The 23,390-nt window shown below is 33.8% G+C and overlaps 1 protein-coding gene across 7 annotated transcripts; it reads right to left on the bottom strand.

The window, feature by feature from the left end:
* Positions 1 to 891: 891 nt before the first annotated feature.
* LOC129949703 (uncharacterized) lies at positions 892 to 22,685 on the bottom strand. 7 transcript variants are annotated; one of them, XM_056061317.1, is made up of 25 exons: positions 22,663 to 22,685; positions 10,572 to 10,791; positions 10,420 to 10,505; positions 10,079 to 10,340; positions 9,918 to 10,012; positions 9,750 to 9,859; positions 9,609 to 9,685; positions 9,400 to 9,532; positions 9,154 to 9,296; positions 8,882 to 9,071; positions 8,671 to 8,783; positions 8,359 to 8,610; positions 7,165 to 8,241; positions 5,525 to 6,023; positions 5,274 to 5,437; positions 5,107 to 5,200; positions 4,929 to 5,013; positions 4,673 to 4,812; positions 3,036 to 3,272; positions 2,685 to 2,983; positions 2,544 to 2,620; positions 2,307 to 2,476; positions 2,039 to 2,245; positions 1,843 to 1,971; positions 892 to 1,396 (listed from the first exon to the last, which is right to left on the bottom strand). In XM_056061317.1, exons 2-25 carry the CDS (start codon positions 10,642 to 10,644, stop codon positions 1,351 to 1,353), a joined length of 4,758 nt encoding a protein of 1,585 aa, XP_055917292.1. In that variant the 5' UTR covers positions 10,645 to 10,791; positions 22,663 to 22,685; the 3' UTR covers positions 892 to 1,350. The 7 variants fall into 7 exon arrangements, with proteins under 7 accessions (XP_055917292.1, XP_055917289.1, XP_055917290.1 ...); XM_056061314.1 differs by lacking the exon at positions 22,663 to 22,685 and adding an exon at positions 11,731 to 11,873; XM_056061315.1 differs by lacking the exon at positions 22,663 to 22,685 and adding an exon at positions 11,572 to 11,680.
* Positions 22,686 to 23,390: the final 705 nt, after the last annotated feature.

The raw sequence follows: 23,390 nt of genomic DNA, 5'->3' as shown, positions 1-23,390 counted from the left end.
TGCCATTTTAGAAATGTCATATGGGAAGTGTCATTCAAAGCAACCTTGAAGCAGTCCCAACGTAACGCAGAAAAAGTTGAAGTTTGTTCGTGTTTCAGCCATTACGAGTTCAGCCATAGGAATTCAATGCATGCTATCACAATGAAGCTTCTACCTCACGTTTCGTCTGACAATCGTAAGGAAAAGAACGTAATGTTACGTAATGTGACTCCAAACGGAAGCTCTAGTTCAAATTTGCTGAACATTTGCTTTGTCCAACAGCTCAACAGCTTTAAAAAAGTTAACAAACAAAATACATTTGCTTTTGAAGGAATTCCCATTGGTTATTAGAAAAAGTTAAAAGGTAAGTTATTGAAATAAATGTACATAGAATAAGTATACAATTTTTTCTTGGAAATGTTTTATTTTACGAGTTTTACGAGTTTCGAAGAACTCTTCATAGATTGAGCTCCCGGACCCACCGATGTCTCTCAGTCTGCACTTTTCTTAGCTCCATGAGCTGAACATACCCACGATAGGCTGTGTAAGCTACTTCCCCGAAAAATGTATACTTTAGATTTCAAAAGTTATATTTTTTACTGCACGAAAAATCAAAACAAACTGTTGAGAAAAAAATAACAGGTGCTAATGACAGAAGTGTCATTTTATAAATGTCATTCAAAGCAACCTAAAAGCAGGCCCATCGTAACGCGGACGAAGCCAAAGCTGAGACGTGTTTGTGTTTCAGCCATTAAGCTCACGCAACTTGCTATACATAACTAAGGAATGACAATTTATGATGGAGAAAAAGAACACACCACAGAGTTACAATTTACAGCAATCAATTTAACCAAGAGAAAGTTGTTGAGATATCTATAGGACGCTCCTTTTGAAAATTAAAAATAAAGCCCATTTATATTGAAGTATATAATGTAGATATTTATTTCATAAAACCTAAACTCTTAATTAAATTCTTAATATTCTTAATTATGTTTGTATAAATGCAATTGAAGAATTACTTGATTTTATTCTACTACTCAAGAATTTTAAGGCATGCTTAAGTATTATGTATGCTTGTATCTATTTTCTCCATTTTATTTTTTTGTGCATGAATATAAATTTGATGAAAAATAAATATAAGTTCTTAAAAATATTGAAAGTTATTATTATTTTCTTCTTAATTTGGATTGAAAAAAGTTCCATTATCAATCACAGGTGCAAACTGTATGAGCTTCTAAGTAGACAAAAACTATAAACTATTCTTACATATAAAATAAAAATTGACATATAAAAAGTTAAGTTCTATAAAAAAAGTTTATATTTGGTTTAGGTTTTAGTACTGTTCGTGTTGGTTGGGGTTATTTACAGATTTTAGACGTTGTGGTTGTCACCTTCCTCGGAAAGACTTCGTAGCGATCTGGAAGAAATATCAAATTAGAAGATCTGTTTGATTATGTTTTATACTTTCATAACAAAATAAAAAACACACAGTCAAAATCCATTACTTTGTATTTTTTTACTTTCCGAAATTGTATGCCCTTCGTTTTAAAGTATGAGAAGTTTAATGTCTTGGACAATAAATAAATGGACCCAATAAATTGAATTCATTCAAATGTTGTTCTACTGAACACACCCTTACATTTAAAAATTTTGACATTATCGTGGTGAATATAAGTTTCTTTAAATTTTGCTTAAATTTGTTACATTATGTAGGATCAAAACTTTATCATAATTTTCATTTAAATTTATCAAATGATCAGAGTATTTCAGTCAATAGAGTGTCTACAAAAATACTTTGATAACCATCCTAATTTCTTTTAATATTATTGACCTTTTTTAGAAAGGTATTTTACTTGAACTCACCTTGATCTCTCAAACAGCGAAGGATCTGTATAAATTGGTTCGCTAGGATCATCAAATTGATTATTGTTGCTCGAAGAATTATTTCGTATTGGATTCATCACAGGAATTTGACACATCCTAGCTAAATTTCTAAATTTACAAAAAAATAAATAAAATAAAAACAATTTTTTATACTTTTTTTGGAATTAATTCTTACCCAGTAGCAAAAGTTTTTTGTAATCCTCCACCAAACATAGATAAATTCGGTCTGAATTGACCTGATCTTCCAGCTGTCGATCCATTTCCGTTTATCTGACCAATTTCACTGAATCTTTCGTGAGTTCTGATCGAAGATGGTGTAAATGATGTCACAGGTGAATTGCGATCGGCAATTCGATTTTTCGACATAGTTTTCCAATAGCGTCTAACAAGTAAATACAATAAATATATAAATACTTTTCAAATAAAAACTAAAACAATTTTACCTATAAGCCAATCCAGAAACAAGACTAATACTCATTAACAAAATCATAAGCAAAACAACAGCTGTGAGAAGACCATGGTATTCCGACGGTGATAAGCAGACTGTCTCAACTGGGGCAACTAATTTCCTCGGATATGAATCTTTTTCGATTTCTTCTCGTGTCTCGAAAACCTAAAACGGTTTCAGAAATTATAAAAATAAATATAAAAGAATTCGAGTTTTTATTATATATATTCACCTCTATCATTTCTCGAACTTGCTCTGGTTCTTCAACCTCAATTTGTTCACTTTTAGCCTCATCAATTTCAGTAATTGCTGAAATCGATATTTCAAGTAAGGATTTTGCTTTTTACACACACAAATTTGTACCAACACTTACTTTTATTAAATTCACCACTATTGAGCAGAGTTGAGTTTTTCTCCTCATTGCTGTTGTCTTCAATCAAATCCACCTCGGTCTCATTTAAAGATCTTCTACGACGTCCGAACGAGGGTTCCTGGCGGCCAGATGGTCCAGGACAATAAGCCGGTTGACAACCTTCTCGGCACGATCGGACAGTTGCTTCAAATACCAAGAAATTTGATTCAGGAATCTTAAAGGCATTAAATCTTGCTTCCAAAGTATCCCCGTCTCGAAGTTTATCAAGCTCAGGGAAAACATAAGGATCCACCGGACATCTTAAAGAGTAAATTTCATATTTATATTGATCTATCTATTTTTTTTATATACCCAAATCGATCAATAAGTTGTATACTCCTGCCAGAATATGGATCTCTGGCAACGACATTTGTAGCAAATATATCTGTCACATGATTGTAGCCATCTTGAGCCTCCAAACGGAATGTCAATGGATCTCCTACAGCTATTGTTGTTGTAGGTCGACCTTGGTAAAGAATCATCAGGCGAACCTTTGAGCTGAGGGTATTTTCAGCTGGTAGATATTCAATCGGGATGGGACTTCCAGATCTGTAAGAATTTGGGAGGATTTTGTTTTAAAACCAACAATATTTTATTCTTTTTAAGGAGGATACATCAAAATGGCCATATCCTTGCAAACTCACCATTTGTTCATCTATTCTAAATAATTATGATTACTGTGATAAATTTACTCAATCTTAAAGTAGATAAATCTAAATCACACTAATAATGTGGTGAATATAATTTTGAACTTTTGACAGTTAAGAAATGTCTTACTGGCAACTAAAAGTATGCAATGGAAATTGAGTCCTACCCTAGTGTTTCGTATCACGTAAAATTGCGTAATAGTTTTAGGCTTTTTTGTAAAACGGTAGAATAAAAGTTTGGAATTTCCATTTACCTATAATAATGCCTTTTGGTTGAAAAACAGGTGACAGTTCATATTGAGAAAAACCTTAGATTTGACCTATCACAATCTTTTTCTAAATACTGACTTCAATTACAGAATTTATTGGTGCGGAGGGATTCAAAAGTCAATTTGACATTTCTACCATAGTAAAACTGTCAAGAAGTTTATCTAAATCCATTAACAAGTTATATTCGGATTCTGTAAACAGAATTACTTAGGCTAAAAAAATCTTTTTTGTTGCAACCTTCAGGCCTGCAAAATTAAATGTCAAACTGGCGACATGGTGTGTTACTTGTTACATGTGTCATATTTATAAAAATCCAACAAAATTATAAATAAAAAGTGACAGCTGAGCACATAACATCTTAATCAATATTTAATTATAAAAGATGGACAGGACCAGAGAGTTTCTTTTGATTTTGACAGATGACATTTTAATAATAAATAAAAGTGTCAATGAATAGGTCCATTTTTATTATTGTGTACTTCGAAAATGGTGTTACCATACTAGGTATGTCACAATTTGTATGTCACTTTCTATGAAATATAATATATTCCTAAATCTCTAAAGATTGTTACTACGCCATAACAGTGATTTAACAGTCACTGATATTCATATAATAAAAGCCTTTTAGAAAGTCAAAATCCAATAGTGGTATTAGCTTTAGGCTAAAAAAGCAATTTATATTTGAAAAACTAAATCAAGAATACAATGTATCAAGTCTCTATTAACGAATAAATTACACATTAGCCCCACGTACTTAATTTGAAATTCAACCTACTGCTAGCAATTCATTTTAAAGACTTGCACAGCGTTCTCAGATTTGATCTGATCATGATAAATTAATGTCATCATTTACAACATCACCTAATCAGATGTTCTACTTTATGAACGCACCACACATGGGCCACAATTAGCTCTCTGCTGGAATAATCTACAATCTACAATCTACTCCTACATCAGATACTATCATCTATTATTATTTGAAATCACTAGATTCTACCCCCACAACCCACAAGTTTAAATCCAAAATCATACCCCGCTCCAATGTATCCCGATGTGACAACAGCCTCGCCAGGACCTCGGAACACACAGGTCAAGTTGTATCGTTTATCTCGACTGGTCTGAACGTTGTCCGAAAACTGCACTACCACAATATTCGTGAGTGTGTCTCCATACTGCAAACCATGATCCCAACAACAACCAGAATAACATACAAGAACAAAATTAGCGCAACATTACTATGCGATTAGTTTCGGACGCAAGCGAAAAGCGAATTGATTGTATCTCTTACCCGCTGTGTTCCGCAATCGGGATAACCTTGTGGACCACTGATACGCAGCACGTTCACAGTGCCACCATTGCCACGGAAAAAGCATCTGTAATAGAGAAGAAAATAATGATAAATCGATTATAAATTCGTACCCGATGAGCAATGGACGTCGTCAGTGCTGCGGCCGGCGATGACAAACCTGTCGTAAAATCCGTAGGTGTAGATGCGGCCAATGAAACCCTCTGGTGTACGTATAGTGAACTCCATTCCCTCTTCGTTGCACGTCTGTGAAACTAAATAGTCATAGAAAGAAATGCAAATAGTGGATCATGGTAATGGTAAGTCCTCGAAAAAGCCATCAATTACCGTCGAGGCATTCGCCGTCGCTGCGACCCGCACTGCGCTCGTAAAAGTCATAATTTGCCGGATCGAATGTGTTCGGATCATGAACATCCAATTCGCGGGAATCGCGATCGCTGAGCTCACAGTTTGGTAGATCCCGTTCGTCGTAGGTGGATGCTGCGGTATCTCTGTGTCAAAAATATAGATGCGCCATGCGGATCATGTGACCATGAGAATGGGAATTGCAATAAACATATATTTACTTCATACGTTACCTGTAGTTGAAGCTCCGACAGATGAAGTCCCGTGATTCAATGCACTCACGTTCGCATTGGATAAGCGAGGGCACGATCAAGGCTCGCCGAACAAAGTGTCGTCGCATCTTGTGCCGTGCTGCCACTTGTTTGAAATTATCGTTCTCGTCACATCTCGTACTTGGTGGTCTAGCTGATCCACCACCGGCAGAAGGACCGCTGCCGTATGGCGGTGGCCCACCACCACCGCCACCACTCGGTCCACCGAGCGCTTCTGGGGGAATTTGATTGATAGAACTGCCACCGTATGGTGGACGACTATAGGGACTCTCATATGGTGGATATGCACCAGCACCGCCACCACCACCGCCTCCAGTTCCAACAACATGACTGCCAGGTCTCCTGTAGCCTCCATCGAATTCACGATCGTACGGGGGAATGTATGGGGGTGGTGGGCGATCACCATACCGGTCGTCATACTCTAGGTCATAATAGGACGGGGGCGGAATACGGTCGTAACCTGAATAAGATGAAGTGTATTTAGAAAAGAAATGGGTTCCAACAATAATATTTGTTTTATGATCTTAATATTACACCACATTTTTCGATTTTGACAACAAAAATATAAGAAAGAAGGGTTTTAGTTAGGTAGCTTAAGGAAATAGATTGGGGATGGAATTAGATGTATAAATCTTAACACAGCTGTCATTTTTACCAATTTCGTTTTCTGCTTTACAGTGCAACTTTTTACAGCAAAAAAGAGTGCGTCGTAGTTTGTAAAGTTTCTAAATCAATAATTGTAGAAACTAAATTCATCTGTTAACAACAAAATTTACAGTGAACGCTTTGTTGAATTGACATATTTAATTTAGTTAAGTGTTGCAAACTAAATGATCCGATTTAACAAAAGAATTTATCTTATGAAATAAAAACAGTCTGTTAAATGTAATTTCTTCAAACGATTTTGACGTATGTACGCATTAGCATTTCCGTTTCATAGCATTGAAGTGCAACCTTACCTTAACACATATGCTATGTATGTCTGAACGGAGCCATTGGCAGTGGTTGATGTTTTGTATTGTGACATCATCATTTGATTCCATATTTTTAATTAGATAAAGCAAGTATTTTATATGCAATGTATGAATTTAAAATGTAGATACCGAAATTTTATCTATGAAGTTTGATGATGAGGATGACATTTCATTATGTCACAAATGACGAATCATTTTAATCACAAAAATCAGTTTGAAATGTTTTTTGTACATTCAGGAACAGAAGAAAATGACTTCATTCAGACCAATTATCAAAGAAGACAAAAATTTAAACGCACTGAATGATTATTAAGTTGTCAGTTCTTGCAATTACAAAATCTTACGATTGACTGTGTTGTGGTCTCCATAATAAAATCTGGCCTTTAATTGATTAGTTTTCTTACCTACCTACCTTCTACCGTTTTCCGTACTCTCATGTATCGTTTATGTTTTTAATTCAAACATTATAAATAATAATTAAATAAGTCTAGAATAAACATTTTTGTCTTGAACAAAATATATTTAGAAACATTCAAACGTCTTTTTTCATAGATTAGACAGAAAGTGTTAAAAACTGTTAAAAGAATTATTTATATATGTGCTACTCTAACTACCCGTGACACTCACCTGCCGGAGGTCTTCTTCCCCCACTGCCACCAAATCGATCTCCGTTACCGTATTTATAAATGTCAATTGGAAAACGATCCGTGCCTACTGGAAAACGATTGGGAGATGTCGGATATTTTCCAGTTGTCGGTGGTGGTGGTAGAGGATATCTTTTACTTGAATCCGGTTCTGGTCGTCGAGCATTCAAAATTATCTCATCTGGAGGGTATCTTTCATTTTCCGGACCGTAACGTGATGGATGTCCTCTGGGTGCATTTGGGGGATATCTTGAATCGAATGATGATGGTCGGTAACGACGATCGGGGAATATACTTTCGGGAGAATCTCTTCCCGGATAACCGGGATCTCTGGGTGGATAACGGCTGGGGGGATATCGTGATGAATATCCGTCATCTGGATATCGGGATCCACCGGGATAGGGCCGTTGGTATATGGGACCATCCCCGGGTGGATATGGTCTTGTATGTGGAATATCTCTATCCGGCAAACCATTGTCAGATATTACGGGATAGCGATCAATAGGTCGATGTGGTGAATAACGGTCACGATCTCTGCTAGGTGGATAACGTCCTTCATCTAAGGGGTAACGGTCTCGATCACGATCCCCAAACGGTGCTGTGGGATATCTGTCTCTTTCACGATCAACAGGATATGGATAACGATCAGCGTATTGATCGCGACTTGGATACCGTTGTGGAAAACGATCACTACTTGGATATTGACCTTTACCGGGGTAACGTTCATCATCCATGGATGGATAACGTCCTCGATCTGGTAATAAAGGGTCTCTGTTTGGTCCACTTGGATATCTCTCTCGATCAACATAGGGTTCTTCTCCTGGATAACGATCCCCAACTGGTGGTGGATATCGATCAGAACCACCACCTGTAGGTGGATAACGATCAGGATAGCGATCACCACCACCAGTTGTGGGATATCGATCACCAGGTCCAGTTGTGGGATATCGATCATCTACACTCGGCGGATATCGATCTCCAGCCGAGGGGGGATAACGATCACCACCTGGATATCGATCTCCAGTCGAGGGGGGATAACGATCACCACCCGGATAACGATCTAAAATACGGTTAATTGTTAGAAAGTGCTCTTGAATTGCAACTCATATTGAAATTAGATTTTAAATCTTGATTAGAAACATGTTAATGTAAAGTACCATTAAATTGCATGACTTACCGTAATCAGATTCTGGATAGCGATCATAAGGCTTTCCAATATCCCCAGCGTGTGGATACTTGCTAGAGCCTCCACCACCTGGTGCACCAGTGCCAAACCGATCATCGCTATTTTTATCTCTGTCTGATGGTGGTCTCCAGCTATTATGACCACTTCCACTATCTGGTCGTCCATGCCCACCAAGTCGATCATCATCAGTTCCACCAGTGCCGCTTCCACCACTTCCAGTGCCAGCAGTCCCAACAACATTAACTGTACGATGGTCATCAAAACAAAGTTAAACGGAGCACTCCCGATATAATTACAACTTACGCATTAAATTCTCATAGTAATCATAGTCAGCATCGTAGATGATACGCATGCCATCCTTTTGATTATAGCGACTTAATCGACACGTCCTGAAGCGATCACTATACACCGCCGATCTTTAATAAAAATCAGACAAGAAAGGCATTAAGTGCTGTTGCGCATACCTCTTGGATAAACGGTAGCAGATGGCTTGCCTTTTGTTTTAGTCTTTTACCTGCATTGAAAGCTTGTCTGTCTTAAGCACTCATCCAAGCACTCGCTCAACGATCGCCCAGTGATCTCCGAATGGAATTCTCCACCGAGACGAGAGTTCCTATAACGTTGGAATGCAGTGTCCGGTCGTCGGCCGCTCGAGAATAGGTGTGAAGTCACTGAATTATCCGATGGATAATCAGTTGCTCTCTCTGTTTTGGAAAAATAAAAATACACAAGACCGAGATCAATAAAGAGGTGATCGTCATGCGATCGCATCCATTTCAAACTCACGATTATCTAGACACACTAGATCATAGAAGTGATGTGTTGGACTTGAACTGATGCTGATATCATCTTTCTGGGATATAGAATCCTCCTCGGAGAGTATACATTGCTTTGTTTGATCATCGAACTCAACCGATCGACAGAAATATCTTTGGGGATTACAAAAAATGTTTTGAAAAAAAGTGTATTTTTAGTCTTCTTTATTGCAAAGATAATAAAAGACTTTAATGGGACTATAGGGATATAATTTACTTTTCAGCTCGCAGGCACATTGTTTGACATTCCTCTAGAGTCATGTTATTGAATATATCCACTTCGAAGGGACCACCGAGCCGTTTGTTTTCCTCTTTGACGAATACAGCTAATCCATCGCAACGCCGTTCAGCTTTAAAGGATCAAATACACATACACTCGATTAAAGGCTATGATTAATTTAAACGGTCTTAAAAAAGTTCACTTACCATTCAAGCATGTGTTCTCTAGGTAATCGGAATTTGGATCGTCCTCAAGAAGTTCGGGATGAGTTCGTCTGGTGAATCTAAAAGTATTTGGTGGAACGATAGGTAAGCATTAGTTGGATTAGTAAGACAAATCGTTTCAACCTGCTGAGTGTACACGTTCGCATGGTGGAATCAAAGTTGGCCGATCGACAGACAAAGGAAAATTCATTCAAACATTTGTCCTCACAATCGGATCGATTAGCAGCAGTTATCTGAAGGAGAAGAAAATTAAAATACAAAGAAAACGAGCAAGTGAAAATTTTTGCAAACCTCTTTAATGTCGGAAAGTGGAAGCTTAAGCTTCTTTCTGGGGTGTCTTTCGAAGACATATCTCCGGCTTGGACATTCCCGTTCTGGTCTACTTGCTACATTTAAATGCGGAAATTAAAAATTTATGGGAATTTTTTAAAAGCCATCCAGAAAAGACTTACATGTTAGACATATTTCGTTGAAATGGACACTGTTGGGCACCAACATAAGACTGCCAATTCCCTCAGGTCCAGCTTGCTCACTGGTCAAGTAGCAAATCGATTCTTCATATTCGGCATTTCCACCAAATGAAGCTATTCTACTGCCCGGTTGGAAATCAAAACTGGTACAAGTCCGTACTAGGTTATTTGTGCCGGTTCGATCTCGCAGACAGAGATCTTGACATTTTTCAAGAACTCGAAATGGTGGCGCTGTATCTCTAACCTTAAAATTGTACATAAATGACAGGTTCTTGTGTGTTATGCCTTATGTCATAAAATGGTTGTAATTTTTAAAATCTTACCACATCATCATCGTATCCTTGAAGCTGTTGATTTGGCAGACGTTCGTAAAGAACTCTTCCGAGTCCGTTTTTACATGTTGTTTGTGCTAAAATTGGAATAAACATTCAAAGTTTTGACATTGATGATGTTTGAAACAATGTTTAAAACTCACCTAATATGCTAGTTAAGTTTAAAACAATACAAAATAAATATATAAGTCTAAAAAGTTTCCTATTTTTAAACATTTTTAACTTGTTATGTGTGTTTTTCTTTTGTTTTGCTGCAGGATCTGCGTTTTAATCGCAAATGGAAAAAATCGGTGATGTTTTAAGTAGTTTGGTTACAGCTTAACAGTTGTTTAGTTTTTGGCATTTTCGGATCTTTTTCTGATTCTAAAAAAAAAAACAAAATAAATACTTAGATTCTACAACATTAAGGCTTTATTAAAAATCAAGTTATCTATCTTTGAAACGATAATAAATCGGCGTTTATTTATTAAAACTCATCTTTACGAACTTTTGTTTGACATTCAATTTCAAAGCAATGCGATAGGTCCTTAAAATGGCAATGCATGAATGAAGCCATTTTTATTTTTACCAGCTGTCAGAATTTGAAATAGCCAAACAATTGAACAATGTGTTTTATGAAAATTATAAGTATTAATTTTCAAAATGGCTTCAAGTGTCATCAAGAGGGTTGTTAAATTCTTTTAGGTTTTTCTAAGTTAAAGATTGACTTCTGTGAACTTACTGAGTTTTTAATTAAAGTTAAAATTATATTTACTCCCAATATATCTTACAAAAAGCATGAAAATGATGATGTCAAATTGTGTTGTGTTATAAAATAAATTAGACTGTTCCAATTTTTTTGAATCATAACTTGTCACGATATTTAAAACAAAAAATTGAAACATATTCCGCACCAAAAAGCAAAGAGGTCAATTCCATTTTGCCCATACGAGTATAATTCTGATCATGGCCTCATCTAGATTTTCACCACTATATCAAAGGTAGATAATAATTAGCATTTTTTCTGTTGTCCCTAGGTACTTAAACATGTATTTTTTTAATTTCTTATAATGAATGCCAATGACATCCGAAAAAATATCAAATCAATTCGAATCTCATTTACGATTTTGTGGAAATATAAAACGAACTAAGACCGGAACATACTTCCGCAAAGCGTTGTCACTCTTGGTATATCTGATAATGTCCGTCACGCGTAATGGACATGTCGTCGAACACACCTTTCTATGGATGGATATATCCATCTAATGTTATATCTCTGGTTCTGTGCAAATGGTTTAACATTTCTTTGGAGTTGTACTTTACCTATGTATTTTTTTACAGTATTGAGGTCAAAAATCTCCCTCACTGAACGAGTGTGGCTATACAGTAGAGGATCTATAGTATGACTGATGTGTAATAAAAGTTAAATGAATTAAGAGCAATTTTGTAATTAAATTTAGAATTTAAATTTATTTAATAGTTTAACATTCAAAAGCAAAAGCACTCTGACAAACGTACATGCAATTTGCACAGATACAAAATATTTTATTTGCTCATATGGTGTTCATAGTTCATATGAATAGAATTGTTGAAGTGGAACATTGCGATCACGCACATCACATTTTTGTTTTATTGTATTTTTCACTTAAAAATAAAAAACTTATGAGATAATTTGTTTGGCCGTTGGTGTTCAATTTAGATACACACTTCATATAAAACAATAATCATTAAAGCTACATACAGTATTTAAATTATATCTGTTTTATGACAAGAGTTATTACGAAGCGACAAAAATTGCAATATTAAAATTTTTGTTATGGTTGTTTTGTTCGAATGCTGAAAAAGGATCAATTCAACAGTTAGGGGCTATACTTCAAACAAAGTTTTGCACACTGGGTCATTTTTATAGCATGATTATTACGACTTATTATAGTTTGGGCAACAAATTGACAATTTAATTGGTTTTATTTCTTACGTAAGAAATCTCATTCAAATTTAATTTCTAGTTTTTGTTTTGAACTTGTAATTGAAAATGTAAATCTTAACGTTCTCTTAATAGATTTTCAAATCAAAAAACCAACAAGAAATAATGTAATAGAAAGGATATTTTAAATACAGGGGTGGCAATGCTAAATAAACCTGTGATGACTCAGAAAACTTTATTGTTCACTCTATACCACCCAAAAAGTAACAAATTTTAGAGTTCCTAATAATTGTACTGAAGCGTAGTAGCCATGGCATGATGGTTAGTGCTTTAGACAGTCATGTCAGGGGTCTTGGGTTCGATCCCTGCCTATGCCATCTAAGGTTTTTTCACCGGTACTACCTCTTGCGAGGAATTGACAAATTCTTCAAGAGTAATTCTTGTCATGAAAAGTGCTATCTCAAATCCGGACTTTAATTTTTGTCAATAAAATTTTTCTAAAAATATAAGTAAATGTTAAGAACAATGGCGCAAAATTTTAAACAATCTATTATTAAGGCCTTATCACGATACTAGTTAACAATTTACTATATGCATAGTAATCTACTAACTTTTCACTAATTTCAAACACTTGTAATTGTTTTGCTATCTAGTATCATGCTAAAACCATTTTATTAGAAAAAAAACATGAACACATCTACAACTGTCAACAAAATAATAGCAGCGCTATTTTTTTCTCATTTCTTTTTATTATATCTTCTTTGTTATTGCCTTTTTCTCTCTAACTTTAGCTTTTTCTGAAACTCTTATTCTACGCTTTCATTATCACCATCAATCATATCAATATGCATTATATCAATAAAATAACGGCCCTTTGTTTAAAAAATTGCAAATTTTGGACACAATAGCAGCAGTTTTATAAATATTCAAAAAATTAACATTTATTCAATAATTTCATCAAATTTTATAATTAATATAATTTATTCAACATATTAATATTTTGTACAATAACCCTTGACTTTCATAACATCACCACATCTTCATGGTATTGAAGTCACCAGTTTATTGCACCGCTCTATGGGTATTCCCCTCCACACACTTTGTACAGTCCACACTTCTGCCTGATTTTTGGGGTTGTGCTTGCCAACGCCACGTTTAACATCCCCCACAAATGCTTAATGGGATTCAGGTCTGGAGATTGCGCTGGCCTATCTAAGAGCTGTATATCCTTACGCGGGAACCACTCTTTCGCACTACGGCTTGTGTGCTTTAGGTCATTGTCTTGCTGGAAGACCCATCTGAGAGGCATGTCTTCTTCAGCGTAAATCAGCATCACTTCCTCCAAAATTTGGACATACGCATGTTGATCCATAATGCCATCAATTTTTTTTATGGGCCCAACACCATTGTACGAAAAACAACCCCAAACCATAATTTTGCTGCCTCCATGCTTGACTGTTTTCATGGTGTATTTCGGCTGGAACTCTGTGTTCGGTGGACGCCAAACAAAATTTCTAGACCCAGTGCCACCAAAAAAAACAATTTTGCTTTCGTCTGAAAACAAGACGTTCCGCCACTTCTCTCGTGTCCAACCACCATACTTTTTTGCAAAAGCAAGGCGTTGAACCAGAGGACGTTTGGAGAGAAGTGGCATTCTTCTTGGGTGGCAAGCCTTCAAATTAGCTGTGCGAAGAGTGCGACGCTCACATTGAGTTCGAGCTCTTGGTTTATCTCCACAGCTGATTTAAAGGGGTCTTTCTTTAACATTTTGACTATTTGCCTATGGTCCCCGTCCTCCAATTTGCGTTTTCGACCTCTGGTTTCCACTTTTTCCACAAAATTGATGGCATTATGGATCAGCTTTGCAGAAACGTTCAAATTTTTTCGATTTGCCTGTACGATTGTCCGGCGCTCCTAATTTGGCGTATGATTTGGCGTAGCTCTTGACTGCAATGTTTTTCTCGTCCCACTGTCTAATAAATTTAACAAAAAAACTCGCAAAATAACAGAAAATGATATTTCCAGAAAATACTCACGTTTGTTAACTTTTTTAGTTGAATTATACTTTATTTTATTGATTTTAACTATTTTATGCATTAACGCTGCTATTATTTTGTGTGTCCAAAATTGAGAATTTTTTAAACAAAGTGCCGTTATTTTATTGATATAATGCATATTGATATGATTGATGGTGATAATGAAGGCGTAGAATAAGAGTTTTAGAAAAAGCTAAAGTTAGAGAGCAAAAAGCAGTAACAAAGAAGATATAATAAAAAGAAATGAGAAAAAAATAGCGCTGCTATTATTTTGTTGACAGCTGTAAATAATGACAGATTGTGGAGCAAAAAACAAACATACCTTAATATTTTTGGAAATGTCAAAGTGACAACATTGAATTTGTATTTTCTTTTTTCATTAACTTTGTTTTCATAACTCGCCGTGATTTATTTGCGTAAAAGTTTAAGTTCGTTGCAACTATTTTGGATATAAACAACGAATAATATTAAAAATGTATTCTACCAGGTAAACGAATTATTGTTTAGTGAAAAAGTTTAAATGAAATGTGCATTAAATTATTGAATATCTGCGATATATCTATTCTATCTATTAAAAATGACATATGTCATACAGATTTAGTACGATACTAAAAAGATAAAGTAGCCATTTGGTGATTTTAACTTTAGTAAAATGTTTAGAAGATAGTACGATACTAAACTAGTTTAAAATTATTAAAATTCTTTTTTTTACCTAGTATCATACTAAAAATGATATAACATCGTACTAAATCGTCTACAATTTTGCACCAATATATTTAATAAGGTGAATCAAGTTGAAAGCCAATGGCAATCTTTGTTCTCAAAATATTTGACTCGAAAGCCAATGCTCACGAAGAAGTACAAAGATGTAGTTTTTAAAGTTTTACATTTAAAAAACTGTCAATTGTTTTTTTCCTTAAGATACTAAGGCCCATATTTTGTAAACAATTCTGAAGTTGGAACCCGAATTTTTTCTTAAGAGATTCAAAAAAAATGTCAATTCGATTTTTCTAAAACTGTGCTACATGTCAAAAACGTTATATTTGTTGCATTGAATTTATTATATTATCAGATAAATTTGTTTCAAATCAATAAAATATAAAATGTTTATTGAAATCGAAGACATTCTGGGTTTGTGAGATATTTAAGGTTAAGCAAATTTGTTTTAAATTGTTAAAGTTGAAAAACTAAAAGGGTTTTGTATACCTTTAATATACAAAAGACACAGTGTAAGCATTGGGAAAAGAGGGAACGGTTGGATAGGAGGCGTTATTGTACATTGAGTTTGAATTCCTGAACATTCAATGAAAGGGAAAAATAGAGCTCGGCGAGGCATTCCAAACTCGCGTAGTACGGATAAAAAATAAACCTCTGTACTTCATAGTACGGTCGGAGTTGGGCTCAATTTTACACTGATGGGCATTCCTAGAAGCGCGGGTATTACTGTTAAATTGTTTAAGGCGATAAAGGCAACTGGCTATTTCTCTTAAGTCCGTTAAAATAACGGTAAAAAAGGGTGCACTAAGAAACTTTACGACGATGTTCGAGTCACGTAATCAAGTTGATAATGTTAATGTCACCAATCATTTTAAAAGCTCTTCTTTAAATGCTGTCCAAGAGGCTTAAATAATTTACTGAAGCACCAGCCCAGGAACTTCTACCTGAGCCTCGAACTTGTCGAGTTGTAGAAGCTAAGTAAGGTCAATGATTCTCGGGAATTATTTCTCCAGAAGAGCACTGAAACCAAAGGTCGCTCGCCCCTCCACTTCCCAATCCTTACCGCCTCCTACGTCGGTTTTGTGCTATTATGTTGGCTGATGGCTCCTAACTGTCTGTCAATACCCTGTTTCCTTACTGGGCCACTTATGGCTTGATTGCTGTTCGTCCCTCCTTTTCCAAAACATATCACTCAATTCAACTTCCCAATTGGGCTGGATCTAAGGAGTTATACGACCCGTCAGCCAGGCTGAAGGCCCAATTTCTAAAAATAGCTCTGTCGTTAACGGAGTATCCGAATACCAGGTGACCTCCGGATTAGCTAACCTTATCAGTGTCCTTACGGGACACTGTCTTATAGGCAGACACGAAATACGACTTGGTGTACCCTCAAATGACTTCTGGAGGAGCTGTATGGACGAAGAAGAAGAGGAAACAATCTCTCACCTTCTCTGCACTTGTCCTGCTCTTTCACTAAGACGCAAACTTCATCTGGGAGACTACTCTTTTGATAATCCCAGTGGATATCAAATATCTTCTTCGCTTTATAAAAAGCTCAAAATGGTTCGACTAGTAACAAGTAATTCTCTAGATTCATGTGGTATCACAATGGGCCTTTCTTTTGGCCTAAGTGTGTGGACTCTAAACCGCAGCCACGTTAGCCTAACCTAACCTAACCAGACCAGGAATGAGAGTTATATTCAAGTTTCGGACGTATATATATAGGTTTTGTAGATTATAGCCAGATCAGACGGAAAGAAAACATTCTTGGATCGTATGTGTTCGCTACGCAAAAGATTGTTTGGAGATTTTAAGTTTCGTTGATGCAAGTGCAACTCATAGATAGTGGCAAAGAGGGTATATCTCGCTTTAACGATACAAGAGCATTGGGTTTTCGAAGCATTAAATTCCACACGGTTTCTTATTCCCCATTGAACAATGTTGCGTAGGTCGGAATTTAATGAGCTAATCCTCTTTTGCCGTTGCAATTCCACATCTGAAGAAGGGGGTTATGAGTCTGGAAATGAACATGAAAAGCTAGTGAGCGTATCGGAATCCCGCTTTTTAAAATCCCGAAAAAAAACTTTTTATAACATCGTCTTCTAAAATACAGATTTTTTAAAATTCTGCTTATTCAAAAACCCGATCAATTACAATCCCGCTTTTTAATATTTTTTTTACAAAATACGTGCATTTAAATAAATAACAATAGGAGTCAAAATTAAAGTCAATGTTAAATTACGTCACTAAAATATAATAATATTGTAATTTATTTAGTTTCTACTGTACATAAACAATAATTTTTGTTTACAATACTCTTTCACAAACAATATGCATCCTACAGAAGGGTCTTACAGCTCTACGTGACTTTTTTGATTGATTTAAGTTTGTTTCTTTGATTTTTTTAAAATTAAACAACTAGTTTTATTGCAAAATCAGGATAATAAAAAACGGGATTTTAAGAAACGTGATTATAAAAAGCGGGATTATAAAAGACAGGATTATTAAAAACGGGATTTTGAAATCGGGATTTTAAGAAACGTGAATATAAAAACCGGGATATCTAATCCAACCCGAAAAGCTAAGAGTGCTATCGTCAGCGAAGAAACATTAGATCATTTATAAAAATGAGGAAAAGGGTCGGAGACAAAACAGAGGCCTGGGGCACACCAGCATTTGTTTTATGGGTTTCAAACTTGAATCCGTCCACAACAACTTGTATTGAACGGTTTGGAAAAACATTTCTAATCCAACTGAAAAGGAATTCGTCAATTTAATCAAAAACGTAGGGAGTATAAACGTATCTATATCTATGCACGAACTAACCTACACCCACAGACATTTCTTTAAAACTAAAAATTTATACTTTAAGGAGCTGGATATGCCAAGAAGTTGAATGGAATCGATTACAATTACTTCCAATGGGAAGTTAATATGAAACAATGATCTTTCTACTTAGAACTTCTTGTTTTTTTTTTTACGAAGAACTGAAAATCGACAAGATCGTTTATGTGACTCCAGAAATTTGACAGCTTTCGGTTGATTTGAAACGATTTACTTTGGCAAATCAGCAAAAGCAGATTTAAACCAATTAAAAAGATGACAGCCATCTTACCCACGCTCTAAAGGGAACTAATCAAGTAGGCTTATTTTAAGCGAAATGAAGAACCCATATCTTTTTGTGATTATAATTTTATGTCAAAGGGTTGGGTTAAATCCCTTGTTGCACTTCTTAAGTTTTTTCTTAGAAGATCAAAGCCTTTTGGCTTGATTCTTTAAACAAAAGATCTGTTGTTGCATATCAAAAAATGTATTAAATTGTCAACGAAACATTCACTAAAAATGTTCCCTTCGAAGAAGTTTAAGTAACAAATTTGAAAAGAGAGAACCAAGCGACAAATTCTTTGACAAAGCTCCAAAATTAATTTAAACTCTTTTAAACTTATTTTCTTAAATATTTAGAACTTGACCATTTTTTCACTTTCTATAATTTCCTTTAATCCAGTTGTAAATTTGTATTGAGTCTGAAGGAGCTTTAATAAGACTCGCTACGATTTATAACATCTCTTACAAAGTTATCGGTCCGATTTGTCGAATTGAAAATTTTGACATTTCTCGACGTTTCAAGGTCCTTAGAGTCGAAATAAAAGATTTTTAGAGAGCTGTCTGTGCGTGTGTGTTTATTTACGTTCGCGACTTTTTTTTCGTCGTCCATAGCTCAAGAACCAGTAGAGATATCGACTTTAAATACATTTTGTTATATAGATACTTAGAAAGATGCACAAAGGGCTCTCAAAGAAATTGAGAAGGTGATTTTCTTACCAAATCAATTTGAAGGAGGTGAAAATATTGGTTTACCTTAAAAATCTCACGAACCAATAACGCTAGAGACTTGAAATAAATGTATACTATACATTGTAACGTGATACCAAACAAACACATTATTAAAAAAAAATTCCAATTAACTGTTTTTTATAAAACAAAAAAATTGAAACAAAATATTTGTCACCTCGAAAATCCTACGAATAAAAAATAACGTTTTCAATATCTTGTTTAAAAAAAAAAAATAAAAACCTAAAGAAAAAAATTAAGAAGAGTTGGTAAAAATTGATTTTCAACTCAAATGTCTTTTCAAAAATTTGAGATTATGGCTTCTAACTAATTTTAACTTTTAAGAAATATTGTTTTCAGCATTCGGACAAATTTTGAAAAAAAAAAATCGAAATGACAGTTTTGATTTACCAAAAATAAAAACCTAGACAAAAATTAACAAAAGTGGGTAAAATTTGAGTTTCGACCTAAATATCCTTTCAAAACTTTAAGATATTGGCTTCAATTTAATTTTATCTTTCAAAAAATATTGTTGTCAACATTCAGTAAAATTTTGAAAAATCGTATTGACAGTTTTTGTACAAAAAATATAAAACAAAAAAAAAAATTAACAAAAGTTGGTAAACAATGATTTTCGACTCAAACATCTTTTCAAAAATTTGAGATAATAGCTTCTAACTAATTTTATCTTATAAAAAATATTGTTTTCAACATTAGGACAAATTTTGAGAAAAATCGAATTGACGGTTTTTTTACAAAAAATAAAAACCTGAAAAAAAATTTATAAAAGTTGGTAAAAATTGATTTTCGACTCAAATATCTCTTTAAAAATTTTAAATAATGGCTTCAAACTAATTTTATCTTATAAAAAATATTGTTTTCAACATTTAGTAAAATTTTTAAAGAATTCGAATTGACAGTTTTTTTACAAAAAATAAAACTCTAAAAAAAAACAATACCTACTAAAACTTGGTAAAAATTTACTTTAGGCTCAAATAGCTTTTCAAAAATTAAAAGTATTGGCTTCAAACTTATTTTATTTCAGAGAAAATATTGTTTTCAATATTCAGTAGTTTTTATATAAAAATCCAACAGTCCTTTTTTTCATAAAAAATAAAATCTACAAAAAATAGTGCGCAAATTTGGTAAAAATACATATAGACAAACTTTTAAGCAAGACAAATCGACAGACGGGATGGGAAGTTATCAGTGTGGGTCGCATCCCAGCCTCTTTTTATTTTTAATATTATTTAGCACTGTTTGCTTTTAACATGTTTATTGGATCTCAATACATTATTGAGGAAGTGCTTACTGTGACGGGATCTTTGTTGGGTTACATATTGTTCACGATAAGACCGTCCATGGAACTTAAGGTTTTACAAATTGACATAGGGTCCTTGGACTTTCTGTCTACTTTGTTACTTCCATGGAATTGACGTCTGTATTATCACTGTGGACGGCGGGTTAAACGGGTTTTGGTGTCGAAGGAGACTTGAGGTGTTGTTTTGAACGATTTGAAGCTATTTGCCAACATATGCATATCATTTATACTCATGGTCATTATGTCTGCAAATTTGGTGTCTCCGTAAAACGTGCAAGTAGTCAATAAAAAGTTTAAATCCATGTGAGACACTTTTTTCTTAACCAGTTTCGAGCTGGACTAGTTCGTGTCCATGAATTAATTTTCTAACAGTATATTTAAATTGCAAAGTTTACCTCAAGTCGTTTAAAGAAGTAAAAACATTTCCAAACTGAGTTTTACTTTCCTAGACTTCTAGATATTGAGGGTCTAATAAATCGCAAAAATTAACGTTTGAAGAAATAAGTTAGAACTTAATCGAGTTATAATTTTTATAATGAACGAAGATTTAGAAATTGCCAAAAGAAAACGGTCTCCAGAAACAATTGGTTCATAAAGTCAAATACTGTTTTAATTCCTAGAAAGAAAGAACGCAATTTTTTTGAAAAAAAATAAAGCTAAGACATAAAATTAAATATTCACACCTAAAATTTGATCTAAAAATTTTAATTTTTAATTTTTTCCAGTCTGTAGATTTGTTTTGCTTAAAAGCTTGAAGGTTTTCGTGTTTTGTTAAAAAAATTCTCAGTTGAATTATTCTTAAAACTTTAAAAATTACCAATAATGCCAATTACCAATTTTAGTAGCATTGCTTAAAAAAATATTTCTTATTTAAACAAATACAAATTGAATTAATGAAATTAATTTGAAGTCAATATCTTCTATTGTTCACGAGATATCGAAAACCGAACATCAATTTTTACCAAATTTGAGTTTTTTTTTTTTGTAGATTTGAATTTTGTATGACAAAACTGACTGTTGGATATTTATAAAAATGTACTAAACGTCGAAAACAATATTTTCTGTGAGATAAAATAAGTTTGAAACCAATATTTTTAATTTTTGAAAAGATATTTGAGTTGAAAGTCAATTTTTACCAATCAATGTTTTTTTAGGTTTTTATTTTTGGGTAAGAAACTGTCAATTCGTTTTTTCTCAAAATTTTACTGAATGTTGACAACAATATTTTTTAAAATATAAAATTGGTTTAAGGCCAATCTCTTAAAGTTTACAAAAGATATTTGAGGTGAAAATCAATTTATATTTTTATTAATTTTTTTGTTTAGGCTTTTATTTTTTGTAAAAAAAACTGTCCATTTGATTTTTCTCAAATTTTTTCTGAATGTTGAAAACAATATTTCTTATAAGATAAAATTAGTTGGAAGCCACAATTTAAAATTTTTGAAAAGACATTTCAGTGGAAAATCAACTCTTACAAACTTTGCCTAAATTTTTTCTTAAAATTTTACCAGATGTTGAAAACGTTATTCAAAAAACAGTTTGTTGGAATTTTTTCCAAAAATATATTTCTTTGGTATCAAGTCAAAATATATCAAAAAAAAATGATTTCGTTCAAGTATCTAGCGCTATTGGTTCGCGAGATATTTAGATTTAGTTTAAATTTGCACCTTTTTTTTAAAACTGCTATTGTAAAAAAACACCCACGGTATTTTCTTGAGAGCCCTTTCTGCATCTTTTTGCCTTTTTATCTGTATAACAAAATTTATTTGAAGTCGATATCTCTTCCGGTTCTTGAGCTATGGACGACGAAAAAAACGTCGCGAACATACGGACGTACGAACGTACGTACACACGCACGCACAGACATCTTTCTGAAAATCTTTTATTTCGACTCTAAGGACCTTGAAAATTCTAGAAATTTCAACATTTTCAATTCGACAAATCGGACCCATTACAATAACTTTCTATGGGAATTTAAAAATAAAATGTTTATTTCCTTAAACATTTGTCTTTGATCACTTAATTTGATTTTGGCCGGAGGGCTAAAAAGAGGTATATTATTTAGATTTAAGCTTCAAAAAGTTCTTATCCTTTTTGGCAGAAAATAAATTCAAGTATATGAAGAGCAATTGTAAAGCTTTCCTTTTCTTTAGAATTTGAGCCTGAAATTTGGAATGTTAAGAAGCTTTTGTTTGTAGGCCAGAAAATATGGTTTTTGTATCTCTTCCCAAAATACGTTTTTCAGGCAGATATTATTAAACAGACTCTGAAACACTTAATTTTCCTTCGTTAATATTTTGCAGTTTTTAAGTGTTTTTTGGAGCAAAATTTGATTCTTTAATGCTACTAAATGGACTTTAAATTAAACTTTAAAGGATTTTCGTTAAGTTTTTCCAAAAAAAATAATTTAAGCGAAAAACACTCACATTTTTCAAATCCTTTTTTATTTTATTTTTGTGTTCCACTTGTAAATCCAAAATTTCGGTATTCCACTGAGATCACTATTTTTGGCTAACTCTTTTAATTCTTTAACTCAAAAGGGAATTTCACAATGTTGAATAACTTTTTTTTCAATATTATTTTTATTTTTTTCACAATAATCTTTCCACTTTTTGAAATACACTTAGCTTAAAAATTATCACACCAATATCCTTGAATTGCGTTTACAATCGAACTGAGGACTTATTTCGATAATCCAACCGATTTATCCAATATTTCGGGGCGTACTAACTTGTTGATTAAATTCCAACTTTAGATCTGATTTTAACCACCAGCGAAAACGTCCACCAACAATATATAAAGAAGTCCACGCATTCTGAATTAATTATTTAAAGTGTCCAACAAAAGAATTTTGTATTAAAAATAAAAATAATCAAATCAATCTACAAAAAAATCGAAACATTAACTAACCATAAAGTGGGGGAGAACAAAAATAAAAAAACAAAACTAAAACTAAAACTAAAACCTCACCGCACCCGCACCCACCCATTAACTCTTTTATTCAGCGAACCGATCCGATATCAAAGTTAGAGAAAAAAAAGGGTTCGCAGTCCCCAACATCGGTAGAAGCGGCACAGGTGTAATAATGGCGTTACGCCTACTTTGGTCACATATTTTCGATTCGATAACCCATACCATGACAACCTTTTGTTAT

The sequence above is a fragment of the Eupeodes corollae genome, chromosome 3, assembly GCF_945859685.1.
Source record: "Eupeodes corollae chromosome 3, idEupCoro1.1, whole genome shotgun sequence".
Lineage (NCBI taxonomy): Eukaryota > Metazoa > Arthropoda > Insecta > Diptera > Syrphidae > Eupeodes > Eupeodes corollae.
Note: the sequence above shows the minus strand (reverse complement) of the source record. Positions and strands in the feature narration are given on the sequence as shown.